Source organism: Buteo buteo, chromosome 21, assembly GCF_964188355.1.
Source record: "Buteo buteo chromosome 21, bButBut1.hap1.1, whole genome shotgun sequence".
In the NCBI taxonomy this organism is placed as follows: Eukaryota; Metazoa; Chordata; class Aves; order Accipitriformes; family Accipitridae; genus Buteo; species Buteo buteo.
The window spans coordinates 4,883,816-4,897,027 of record NC_134191.1 but is presented as its reverse complement, the minus strand read 5'-3'; the positions used below and the strand labels follow the sequence as shown (position 1 = coordinate 4,897,027).

Sequence of the window (13,212 nt, the reverse complement as noted above, 5' to 3'; positions counted from 1 at the left end):
TAAAGACCAGGCTAGCAACACAACTTTCCAAATTGACAATTACAGGCTTTATTTTGTTTGTTTTGGTGATAATGTAATGGTGTAAATGGAAAAGGATGTTGTTCAGGATGATTGAATTTGCTCTCCTAGGCTTTTTTAAGTAGGTTGTGTAACTGTACTAGACTGTAATATGCATGTTTATGCCTCTCTTGTTTTGGCTGGTGGGATTCTTTAAGAGCAATCATGCTGGGAAGTGGAGTTCCTCAGGAAGAGCTGAAAATTGAGAGCATGTGATCAGCTCTGAGAATTTTTACAAAGAGCAAGCGGGGCCACGGATGTGAGCTAATGGGGTATCTGGGGTGAAACGCGGTCAGCTGGCTTATAGAAGCTATTTAAGAGAAGCTCTGGTCTCCACTCTTCTGTTTTGCTGAAGGTTGCAAAGGTAAGCTAGTATTTCTGTTATTTTAACTGGACTTTGACAACTCTTTTAAAATAATAAAGTGGACCTTGAGGAAAAGGACGTAGGCTAACCTGTAATCTGAACTCTATTGCCTTTTTCTGTTGTTGGTGCATCTGCATACAGGCCTGAGTGCTTCTGTTTTCAGCCCAGTATCCACTGCTCGCTTTGAAACCTTCCCCTTGTCCGCTGCCAACTCTTTCCACAACACAACTCTTTCTGTGTTGAAGAGATTTTTCACTTGCTCACCATGTGGAGTACCCACTGATGGTTTGGGGGAGGATATTGTTAATGCTGTAGAGAGCATGTTATTGTCTAATTAGAAAAGCAATCTAACATAGTTTCAGTTAATAGAGATGTCTAATGCCAGAAAGGTACGCATGCTACAGAGGGCTTGAGGCAGGGAGAGTCGTGGTAGCAGAGCTGCAAGGGCAAGACAGCCAATAATGAAAATTGTTAACAGTGACCATGTCTCCATGATAAGTGAAGTGGTCAGAAGAAAAATAGTAGCTAAATTAAGCATGGTTTTAATGCTATCTCATGCACTGGGGTTTGCTGGGTTTGGGTTGGGTTGGGTTTTTTTTCTCCTACAGGTTTGGGCAAGTCATACCTTCTTTGTCTCTCTTGCCATTTGTTTGGTTAATAGAGTCAATGATGCTGGCTGGCTGCAAGAAAACGTGTACCACAAGAGACACATACGAGAAGTAAAAAAGTGCCAAGTCCTAAGTATTGTTGAGATTTCTCGTGTAATTGATGTCCAGAGGGGAATGCTGTTTTCCTTTTAAGAAGCTGAGAATCAATCCGTGGCACAAACCCCAGACAATTCCCTTGTAAAACTCTTAGAAGTAGTAGTACTTTAAAGTTGCACTTAAGAAAGCTTCCAGCTATTCATACTTGGTCACCGAGAGTCCCAAAATACTAAATCTGAGGTATCCGTACCTGCTCTGAACTATTTTTTAAGTTTGTAAGAGAGATGCTTTTCCTAAGCTGCCTGTCGTGCCATGGCTTGGGAGTGCAGCAGCTCTGCGTTCCTCATGCTTACAGACGCAACCACAGCTCAGCTCTCCTCTCAGGCTGGAGAGGTGACCCAGCCCCCTCCTCCCACACGTGGGTTGCAGGATTCCTACCATTAAAATCCACGTTTGGCCCTGCTGGGTGCCTTGAACAACAATGTCTATCCCATAAGGTTGGTTTGTTAACCCGTGCTGCTGCTTTTCCCTCCTCCTGTTGACCAGGTAGAGGGAAAGAGGCTTGCGGAGATTCGTTAGCTCCCCTCTGCCTGACCACAGCCTTCACAAAGAAGCCAGAACTTTCTTTGTAAAGTCTGCTTATTTTAACAAGTGTTTTCACAACTGTATGAAACAAGGATTTTGTACATTGCATCTGTAAATATGAAACCTTAAATATCCCTATCAGTATCATGTAGTCCTCCAACAGTCAAAGACTTGAAAGGTTCTTGATTTTATAAGCCATATATTTTTTAAATAAAGGTTGGGGTTTCTGTATGACGCAGTTGCCAGCGGAGACCATTACTTGCACACCTTGTGGATCATTTCCTGCATGATAAAATCAACACAAGGGGTCAGAGAAAGCAGTTTGCAGCACGGGAATGCTTGCTACAGGTGTCAAGTTCATCTCTTAGCCATTTGGGGTAGTCCACAAACCGTCTCGCTTTGCCATGACATTAAGCAGCGTCTCTAAGAAGCGTAGCCATGTCAGGGGTTTTCTGTTGCCAAGCTGGCACCTGGGAGAGTGGAAAAGTTAGTACAGCCACTGGTATTATGATCTTTTTAGGGACTCCTCTGAGACGGTACAGCAGAGTTCGTGTTTCTGCTGTAGCCAGCCGATCCGCTCTTGCTTGCCATCAGCCCTGTGCTCTGCCAGGCCGACCCTGGCCGAGAGAGCAGCCGGGGTTGAGCCCGCAGGGGAGGACGGACACCTCTGCGTACACTGCTGCCTGCAAGTGCAGGCCTCGGGGGAGACTGGGACACGATCCAGGTCGGTATCAGGATTTTACCTAATAGTAAACCACCGCAGATGTGCCAGCTCACATATGCCTAGAGTAACAGTTGGCATCGATATTTGGCTACCTTATTTACAACTTCTTTTTTGTGTGTACATGTTCAATTAGCGTTTCCTTTTCCTTCCAGGAGCAGCCACCGCATCTCCCTCAGTCCTGCCGAAGCGTTTGGGGGGGGACGAGCCCGTACATGGCTGGCTAGCTCCCGGGCTAGAGCCTCCGGCCTCTGCTCCGGCTTTACCTGCTCTGTGGCAGGCTCGCCTCCTGCCTCACCTGGGGAACCTTGTCCAGAAAGGAGTGACAAGAGCCTGCCAGGACTTCTCCTCCTCTTCCTTAGAGCCGTAGTGATGGCACAGGGCAAGACAGGATCATCCCCAGAACACAGGTAGCGTGTGCCAGGGTGAGAGCGGCTTTTGGGCTTGAAGGGGCACCAAAGGGCGGGAGAGGTAGGTAGAGTGAAGAAGGGGGAAGATAGCTCCTTCTGGAGAGGAAAAGGGAGACAGGCGTACCCACGCACAAGCAGGTATTAGCCCCGAGGGTGGGGGAAGAGCTGTCGCCCTCAGCCTGAGGGGGGCAGGAAGGCGCACAATCGCCCTGAGGGGCTGGGGCGGCGAGCCGCCGCCACTCAGGCAGAAGCTCCGCGTTCCTCATTCCCTCTCCCCGAGGATCTGCGTGGCGGGGCCGGCGTGAGGGAGGGCGGTAGCCCGAGGAGAGAAGGAAGACTGCGGCCGGAGCCGACCTCGGAACCGATCGTCCCGCCGTTCCCCTCACGGCCGCCCCGCCCCGCGGCCCCGCCTCCCCGCGCGCCACCGCCCCCCCCGGCGGGAGGGAGGGAGGGGGAGGGCGGGCTGTCGGGGCCGCGCACGGGGACGGCCCGGGCGCCATGTTGGAGGGTTGCTGAGCCCGGGGTCTGTGTGTGTGTGCGTGTGTGTGTGTGGTGCGCGGCGGCTGGAGCCCGGTTTCCTGCGCGGGGTAAGGGGGGGGGGGGGGGCTGGAGGAGGGGAGCAGCGAGGAGAGGGGGGGGAGACGCCCAGGCGGATCATGGACGTCGAGAGGCTGCAGGAGGCTCTGAAAGGTGGTGCCGGGGCTTGCCGCGGAGAAGCGGGGGGGGGTGGTTGGGGGGGGGGAAGCGGTGTCCCCACGCTGAGGTGGGGGGGGAAGGGGGTCTTCCTCACTGCTGAGACCCTTCTGGGGGGGAGGGAGCGCCCTTGGCTGAGGGCGGCAGCTGCCCTCTGCAGGGGACGAGGGTCGGGGTCGCCGCGCTGTGGGTAGGGGGCTGCTCGCGTGGAAGGGAAGGGGGTCCCGCGGAGTGGGGAGAGGCCCGGGGGCTCTCTGTGGGGACGGGGAGGGGTGAGCCCCCAGTCCCCGCTGCCCTAGCGATCCCCCCCCCCACCCGGGCTTGCTCTGGGCTGCGTGAGGGGGAGAGGCAGAGGGAGGGTTAGTGACCCCAGCGGCTCCCCTCCTCCGCCAGGCCCGGGGCTCCCCTCGCCTGGAGTGCCCTCTGCTCCCCCCGCATGCCTGCCTGCCTTCCCTTCCTCCGCCCTCGCCAGTACCTTTTTCTTTTTTCTCCCTCCCCATTCCGCTTCGGCGCTAGCTTGCCTTGCTGGATACGCAGCCTGAGGAAATCGGTCTCTTTCTCTGTCGTAGCTGCTCAAAAGAAGTTGCAAATCAACTTTTGCTGCTCAGATGCGTGTAGTCTCTCCACACGAAAATATTAAGTGTTTTACAGGGCTGGGACGCTGGTGGAACTCTTGGGAACAGCTAAAGCATTGTGAAAGCGTGGAAATGTTTTTGTGGGAGCTGTACTGATCGTTAAAGCAAATAAATCGCTAATTATTATGTTTTTTTTTCTGTCCTATCTTCTTTTACCGTTCTTTTTGTGTCATTCTCACGCCAACAGATTTTGAGAAGAGAGGAAAGAAGGAAGTGTGTCCAATACTGGATCAGTTTCTTTGTCATGTTGCTAAGACTGGAGAGACGATGTAAGTGTGACATTTTTTGTGATCTTCAGTTGTAGCTAATAACACTTCTGCATTTTAAGTCAGTGAGATGCTACCTGGATTCTCTTTTTGTCTGTAGATTGCTTAGCGTGAGCTAAATCAGCTTGCCTTGGTTCCCATTTAATTTTGGATGGATTAGTTTTGTTTGCTGGTAGTTAGTTTTATCTAACAGGGAGGCTTTTTGTATAGGCTTTGCTCAGGGGTATCTGTCAGGTCTTACTGATCCTGCTCAGTACAATAAACCTGTTGCTCTTTCTGCATTTTATGTGACATTCAGGTTTTTTAAATGGGAAGTTTAGCTCACTGTTATAATGTCTGTTGTATGCTGTTGTAATATCTGTTGTATACAGTATCTAATAGTATTATTTACTTAAAGATATGAATGGCTTGGATGATTTCTTTCTAGGCTTTGTATACCATGCTGTGTGATGATTGTGTCTAAATGCTTTTGGTGAAGAGGGGAGGATCAAGTAGGTGCTTTCTGCAGAAGAGGAGACATATGGCAACTACTCTGAATTTCCGTAGTTGCTCGTTTTTCAGCTCGCACAGGAGTTTCACTTTTCCTGGACTTTCTTTCACAGATCACCCTCACGGATTTCCATCCGAAGGTGTGATGTAGCTGGAAGGAGCTGTGCTACACGCTCCTTGTCAAGGATGAGCGCTGGTGCTGCGCTGGGTGACTTCCTTGGCGGATCACTATTTGGCAGGAAGGGGAAAGGCTTCCCTGGGTGCGTTGCTATAGATTTGCTCACTTTCTGGCTCCCAGGCTGTCTCCTTGTTTTTGAGGCCTAGTGCCAGACTACAGGCTTCAGCAAGATACGTGCTTTTACTAGTGTTTTGTTAGCAACCAGTGATCGCAGGGGCTTTGTTCGGGTTTCTAGAATCCCTCTAACTTGTACAAGGTTTGTAGGTTTGGCGTTTGTGGGGTTTTTTTTGTTTTGTTTTGGGTTTTTTTGTAGCTTGCTAGTACTGCTTGAATTAATGGTTTTGAAAGAAAAACAAGTTCTGAAATGTACTTTGCTCTTTGAATAGAAGGCTTTGGCTCAGCAGAAATACCCAGCTGTAATGCTTAATATTTTGGTGTAGTACTTCTTTTAATATAGACTTACTGTGGTGTGTTTTGTCTGTATAATATGTTTAAAATATTTTTCCTGTTCCGAAATATTTTTTTCAGGCTGTTTCTATTGTTTCTACCACTATTACATATATTGAAAGTAATTTTAAAAAGTGATTGTACAGGGGCAAGTTTTTGGGAAAATTCTTCCCTCTGTGAAACTTGAAGAATGAATAAACTCCTGACTTTATTTCCATCTGGGAAATGTAGATTTTTTTTTATTATTATTATTTGATTATTACAAACTATTGCTTAAACCTGAACTGGAATCTATCATCTGGAAATTCATGTAGACGCTGGCCTTCTATGTTTCCAGGGTTTTCTTTGGCTTTTTTTTCAGGTCTGTAGCTTTTTCCAGCATTCTTGAACCTTTCAGTTGCATTAAATTGTTTTTTCAAAAGTATCGGATGTGAACATCAGAAGTATCTAATAGAATCTGGAGACAGACATGGAAATATTGTTCCATAACATTTAACTTGCTTCCCACTATCTGCCAAAGTCTGTATTTCTTCATCAAATATGCTTCTGTTTTCACTGATGTGTTATCTATCAAAGTATCAGGAAGAAATAAGTAAAAAATCTCGTAAACATTCATGTAGGGATTGGTAATATGCATTATAAGAGCTTTATGTATTTTTAAGCTAGTACAGCTTGACTACTGTAAAAGTGTTCCTGAATACACAAACCTAGCAAATACATTTAATTCAAAATGAGTTAAATATTCTGTATTTCCAGTTATACAAAATTAACTTTTATTTAATAGAAATCTAAACCAGTTATAAATACATTGCCTTGGAATGAGAAGATTAAATCTAAAGTAATAGTTTGTAGTTACATTTATTGGGATTTTTAGGAAGTTTAGAGCTCAGTTAAAAAAAAAAAAGGGGTTAAGTGAGGGGTAATTACACAAATGGTTTGCGGACTTACTTATTGAAAAACAATGAATCTTAGTCACAGCCTGTTCCTAAAGTAACAAACAAAAAGTACCCGTGTAAGTGAGGACCAAGACAAATACGGACAAGTGAAATGTGAAGTATTTTTGTTTTGAGTTATTGTTGTTTCTAGGAGAGTTATACAGTGTTCATGGGGGGTTTCTCAGCTTTTTTAACTTACTGTATGATGAATAATGATACTTAGATGAAACACTGCGGTCTACATCCTGGGTTAAATGTAGTGTTCTTGCCCCCCATAACTCTGTGGGCATAGTTGCAGCAGATCATGTAAACAATTAGTAAACTTAGTTTGAAAGGGTACTAATGAAGTAAATTAAAATGACTTTCAAGGTTCTCATCAAAGCATGATCGTGGCATACATAGCTTGCTTAACAGATTGAAAGCACAGGCTCATGTAAGGCGGTTGAGTACTTCCCCGCCCCCATTTGTTTCAATGTGCTTATTCATCCGAGTGAGTTATGAACAGGTAGATGCAGGTTTAGGTTAGGCTGTAATTTTACTAGTATTTCTCTTGGCAGCAGTCTTGGCTAACGCAGCCCTTGTGTCACTGTTTCACTTGTGCTTGTTCAACTGTTTATGTAGCTGCATGGTAACCTAGAGCAGGAAACTGCTTGCAGTTGTAAGTAACTTTCTTTTTGGCAGCACTGTTTTTAACAGGGTTCAGTTCATTGATCCAGCTTGTTTTGTCCCTGTTGACTGGTACGTCAAACCCCAGCACAACTGAAGAGGTGGCGTAGGGGAGGAACAAAGGGTGAGAGTTGTATAAGCTAGCGCTGCAACTATGATAAGGCTCTTCAGAGTGTGTCTTTATCGTAATTAAAAGTCTCTTTCATTTACAGGGAAGGTCTGGAGTAAAAATGTTGCTAAATTTGGTTATATTATCAGTGTAAACTTGGTTGTGTTACCAGTACCTTGCAGTAAAAGCCTGATCATGTGCTCACGTGTGTTAACTTCATCTATTTTAAGTTTAAGCTATCTTCTTGTGCAAAGTTAACCATTCACTTAATTGTTTGTGAGATTATGGCCTGCATTTACAAAAGCCTGTCTAAACTTCCTTTATTATAGGTGAACAGAAGCAAAAGTTTGCTTGGCTACTGTGAAATATTTTAACAGTTGCTATGGTAAGACTTAGCCTTAGGTGAAGTATAAAGTTATGGTTCAACCTTTTCTAATCTTGTGTTGAGTCTTAGGACTTTTTTTGTTTTCAGAGGAGTGACGTACTCCTTAATTTACTTGATTTTTTACTAAGATACTAACATGGAATTTCCTTAGTGAGACCAAGTATAGTCAGGGAAGATCATTATAACCTCCTTTTCTTGAGTTTATAAAAGATCAGCATGACTTGCAAAAGTGGGTAGAGTGAAGAGATAGGAAATTTGTTAGTCTTAATATTTTACTGTATCTGAAAGGCCTCTTAAAAACAGGGTATGTTTTTCTTCTTGTTTTTTTGCGTAAGAAATCCACTTATCTATTTTTTTCTGAAGTAGAAACAACTTTAAGAGTACAAAAGCCACAGCACTGCAATACTGGAAGTGAAATGCAAAAGTGAAATTTTTTTTGTTCTTTTGAAGAATTCTTAAAGAATAGATAGGAAGATCACTTGACAATTGTGATCTTGTGTCTCATATTAAAATATGTTTTCTCTTACCGCTTAAGAAATTCTCTTGGATTTAAAATTACTTTGTGCCTTCAACAGCAAAAGTGTTTCTAAACCATTTATTTAGGTACTTCACCAAGAAAATCCCATTTGTTGGACTGGAAAGGAGAACTAGAATTTTCCTTTGGTTCTAAAGTTGAAAATAAAACTTAGAAAACAAAAGCAATGAAAAATTTTATGTCAATTTTCTCTGCATTTCCCCCACTCCTGCTCTGGGCAGGCAACCTATAAAGCGCAGTTTTAAAGGCTTACTATAGTGGAATGTATAATACAGGAGGTTACTGACAGTGAAGGAAGCCAGAAATAAGTAGTGATCTGGGGATATACAGTATATAGGCAGAAGTGATTAACTGTAAAATAGTTCTAGGCTTAAGTAGAGAACACTGGCCCGGCCAGAATGTAATGTAGTTATACCAGTTCTTGTCCTGAATGCAGTATAAACAGCCATTAAAATACATTCTGGTTTTAGTTCTTTGTGTAGTCAGATTCTTTCCTCAGAGTTTCCCTAGAAGATCTGAAATATTAATTTGCACCTCATCTAAGTCTGAAGACAGAAGTTGTCTCTTCACTAGTTTCTTTGAGGACCAACATAAATGCTTTTCTCCAAAGTTCCTTGAGTCAAGTTTAATACATGTGATTGTAGAACAAATGCAAACACCTGTAGTATCATCATAGAATAGTGTAAGTTGGAAGGGACTTCTGGAGGTCATCTAGTCAGACCGTGTACTCAAGGGAAGCTAATTCCAAAGTCAGTTTATGTTGCTTAGGGTTTTGTGCAGCATTTCTGAAAAATCTCCAGTGATGGCAATTCCATAGCCTCTTTGGCACCCTGTTTCACTGCTTAACCATGTGCACTGGCAAAAATGTTTCCCTTGCAGCAACTTGGAGTTTCCCTTGGAGCAACCTGGGACCACTGCCTGTTAGCCCTCATTTGTGCGTGTCTGAAGGGAGTCTGTTTCTGTCTTGCCTGTATGCAATTGCTCCTTCCGTGGTGAAAGTCAGCAGTTAGATTCCACCACCGTAGTCTTCTGTTTTCCAGAAGAAGAGATGCTGCCTTAGCTTCCCACCTAGGTTGCATGCTGCAGGTCTGTTAACCATCTTAGTGGCCTTCTGCTCATCTCACCCTTTCTTCTCTCTTCTGTATTGCCTGACCCCAAACCAGACATAGTATTGTGGTTATGGACTGGTAAATGCCAGGCAGAGGGATATAATCACTTTCTCTGATACCGCAAATGTAGCGCAGTGTGCACACAGCCTTTGTCACAGCAAGGGTACACTGACGGATGCTGAGCTTCCCGTCTGCCAGCGCAGGTGTTGGCCCCAGTATTGACTCTGAGCAACATCATTTGTAACTGGTTGCAGTTAGACTTTGGACCCCATCAACCGCAGCCGCTACTGGGTAGGCCTGATGGTCCACTGAGTCTGTAGCTATCCAGCTTAGCTGCAAAGATGCTGTGGGAGACTGTGCTGTACGTCTTGCTCGGGTTGGGTTAACGGTGTCCACTGATCTTCCCTCATCGACACAGTCAGTCAGGTAGATCAGGGACGATTTGCTGTCAGTAAATTATATAACTGTAAATGTAAGTTACATAACTGTAGCTCTATCAAAGATAATGGCAAAAAGTATTTTGTACCCTTTGATATTGTTTCATGTACACTGTGTAGCAGTCAGCTGTTTTTTCTTAACTAAGTTTTTGGAACACTTTTTTGAATCAGTTTGGCTTTTATATTATTTAGTTACAGCAGTGAAATAGTTTGTCAGCTGTAGAAAAGATGTGAGTGGAGATTTGGTAGCAATGAACATGTATGAGATAAGTTCCCATTCTCAGCTTTAGTGTTCTAATGATGTATTCTGAACTCTTGTGTAGTAATTCCTTTTTATCTTACAACTATGTAGGTTTTTGTAGCCATATGTCCTTTGGCTTATTTCACATGCTTAAATTTAAGTCTACTTTTTTCGATAAAGTATGTTCTCTGGTCTTATTGAACTAGCAGTTTTGTTGCTTGACATGTGTATGCTAGTATTTTTTGACTAGTTTGAAAATTTTGTTCTGATTTGGAGGCAAATCATTATCCGGAAGTCTTTAGAACTACTGGGGGAATGTAGTTCATTATGGTTTTTTAAAAAAATTAAATAAAACAATTCTCAAGTTCCTGCCATAATAAACAGGATAATATTTTTCTGAAAGAAGTCTGTGTGCCTTTGTTAGATAGGCCTCTTCCATTTCCATGTTCTCAGTGAAGCAAGAGATGTGAGTAAACTTCCTTGCATTGTTTCCTACTATTATTCCTCACTAACTCCATTCCACTAAGTGACTGGAATTATTCTCCACTAATTCCCTTTCCACTGACATTGTGTTTTCTGTCTCATAATCCACGGATGCCTCTAAAGGACAGGAATCTCGGTTGGAAAGCCTGCTGATTTATCTTTGTCAAATATAGTTTAGCTTCCTTGCTCTTTTACCTATATTATAAAAAATTATATATGTATCAAATGTACAGTTGTAGTACTTCAGAGGAATCAGTTGTGATGCAGATGAAATCACTTGCTCCTTTAGGAAATGCACACTATTGTAGTGTTTTATTTTAAACACTGCCACTTCCTATCTGTTGGGAGTGGGGTTTACAGTATAAAGGTCAAACTTTAACTACCATTATAAAATATGCATGATGAACTGATCCTAATAAACTTTAGTCTCTCTGTAGAATACACATGTAAGGAGAGACGAAAGGCAGGCTCCTCATAGTGATGCTAACTTTTCAGTGTAATCGGACTATTTTAACTGCAAATGCAACTGTATGCACATGCAGACTTCCGTTCGTAAGTATGTCTTTCTTCCCTGTTGCTGTATACGGTCTGTTCTTATAAGCACACTCCCTGCTAGTCTTTTTGCAGACAGTTCACTGTGACTTTGCACAGAAAAACACCCCACCATTTATTTGGTAGCGGTTAATACAGTTGCATGTGCTTCTGATGATCACCTTTAGTAGTATTCTGTTGGCACCCTTCTGCTCTTCAAGCTCAATTCTTCTGCATTGCTTAATTGGATTTGTTCTCATCCTCAGAGTTTCTATCAGTTCTTACCTTTACCTCTTAGTAATGTTTCTTCACAGCTGTAGTGGCTGCCTCGGTATTACCTCTATCTTTTCCAGTGAGCCTCCAGTCTCCTGTTCCATGGTGGCCTTGCTTGTTACTATTTTTCATTTGAAGTACCTTCCCAGACCTTTGGGTATTGCTCCACTCTGTATTACACTTTACAGTAGCAAGGATGTTTTCCTGTTTTGACCTTGTAATTGATGAGCCTTGCACCCTCTTTCTGTCTACAGATTTTGGGAAGGTTTGTGCTTGATGGCATGTGTTAGGTGGAGGGAACAAGGCAGTGGTGCATGCAGAAGGGAGGATACAAAGCAGTTTGGTCATCTTGGAGGGTGGTGGATTACCAGGTTTGTGGATAAACCAGACTGATGCTGCTTTTCCACAAAGCTCATATGTGTCTGGCAGGTCTGGGTTTTAGAAATAATACTACTTGAAGACAGGTACAAGATTTCCATGATGGCTACACCCGATGAGGCTTTGCTTCGAAGTGGTAAGGGAGTATGATGACACAGAAATACCTGATGCCTGTGTATTAGGTCACTGAGGTAGGGTACACCTTGTCGGCTCAAGCTTAGTGTGTGTCAGCTGAACTGCCTTGTGTAGAAGCCAATTGGTTGGCTTTTGTTTCTGGTTTTGGAAGGAATTAGTAATAGAAGTGCAATTTACTTGATCTTAGTAGTACTGCTTTCAGACCTGAGTGAAACCTGTATTTTTGTGGGACAAGGCATGAACTGGCAAGCATAGGAATACAGTGCAAAGTCAATTTGGATCCAGAAGTAGTTGCACAGGGTGCATTTTCCTTAACCTGGTTTCCCAGTTTTATTGCTTAATATAGTAAAGAATTGATAGTATTATCTCAGTGTGGTGTCCTGCTCTTCTGAGGTAACCTGTGGATCTCTATGCATTGGTCATTTAACGGTGATAGCTACACTTGCCAGATGAGTTACAGCATTTCTTTTGTTTATTTGGTTATTCTGTGCAAACTGGTGATACCTGGAATGACTTCAGTGTCCTGTATTAGTAGACATGTGGAATTTAATTTGTGTATGGAAGAGGTGATATATTTATATATGCAATTATCCAGGCATCAGTTTTATGTTACTTGGAGTGATTTTTCTATAGGTAGCTCCTACGGAGATAGTAATTTTAACTTGCTGTAAATTCAGGAAGACTTCTAAATATGCTTCACTTACTGCATAATACTTTTCTTAAATTCTGACTCCTGGGCTTCTGCTATACAGGTTTATTGAGAAAGTGTCATCTACTTAATGTTTCTGTATTCTGCCGGTATCAGCTCCAGAGTACTATAGAATTATATTGCACCTTTGCCTGATGGACTGTTCTTCTGTGGAGTATCTGTTGAATGGGATGCACTCTGAATTGTGCTATGGAATTCCTGCAGAATCTATTATACAGTGCACAGCATCACTCTTGAAACATGCCTTAGTGAACACTAATATGTTCAGTCAAATTTTATCTGAAATGGAAATAAGTAAAAGCTAAGAATAGTCCACAGAATTGTTAGAGTTGAAAAAAATATGGTTGTCTGAATTTCAACAATGTTCAATCACGTTAAAGGCAGATCTGGACTATGTAAGCGGTTTTGGGGAGGTATTTTGACACAGATAATGCCTATCTACTATTGACAATCTGTTTGGCTAGTGCTACTCAAATGCAACTACACTTATCTTTGGTAGAGCAGATGAATATAAATGTTCTTGGGGCTTGTGTGATTGTAACTTGAGAGAAGACAGATACCTTCCCCCCCTCCTGAACTTTTTGTGCTAGTCACTTAAGTGATACTCTTTACAGTTCTAAGGTTGATGTGAATGTCCTTTAATTGAAGTTTAAAGGTTAACAATGAAATTTCAAGAATATGGTCACTGAAATCATGCCTCTCTGAAATAATTATTGCTGGTATAGTTTGTTGTAGTA

At 43.1% G+C, this 13,212-nt stretch overlaps 1 protein-coding gene across 1 annotated transcript in view; it reads left to right on the top strand.

The window, feature by feature from the left end:
* Positions 1 to 3,421: 3,421 nt before the first annotated feature.
* PPP4R2 (protein phosphatase 4 regulatory subunit 2) overlaps positions 3,422 to 13,212 on the top strand; it is a 32,923-nt gene continuing 23,132 nt past the window's right edge. The window contains exons 1-2 of the mRNA XM_075053534.1: positions 3,422 to 3,531; positions 4,357 to 4,438. Of these exons, the coding sequence (XP_074909635.1) occupies positions 3,498 to 3,531; positions 4,357 to 4,438 (116 nt within the window). The 5' untranslated portion in view covers positions 3,422 to 3,497. The remainder of the gene's footprint in view (positions 3,532 to 4,356; positions 4,439 to 13,212) is intronic.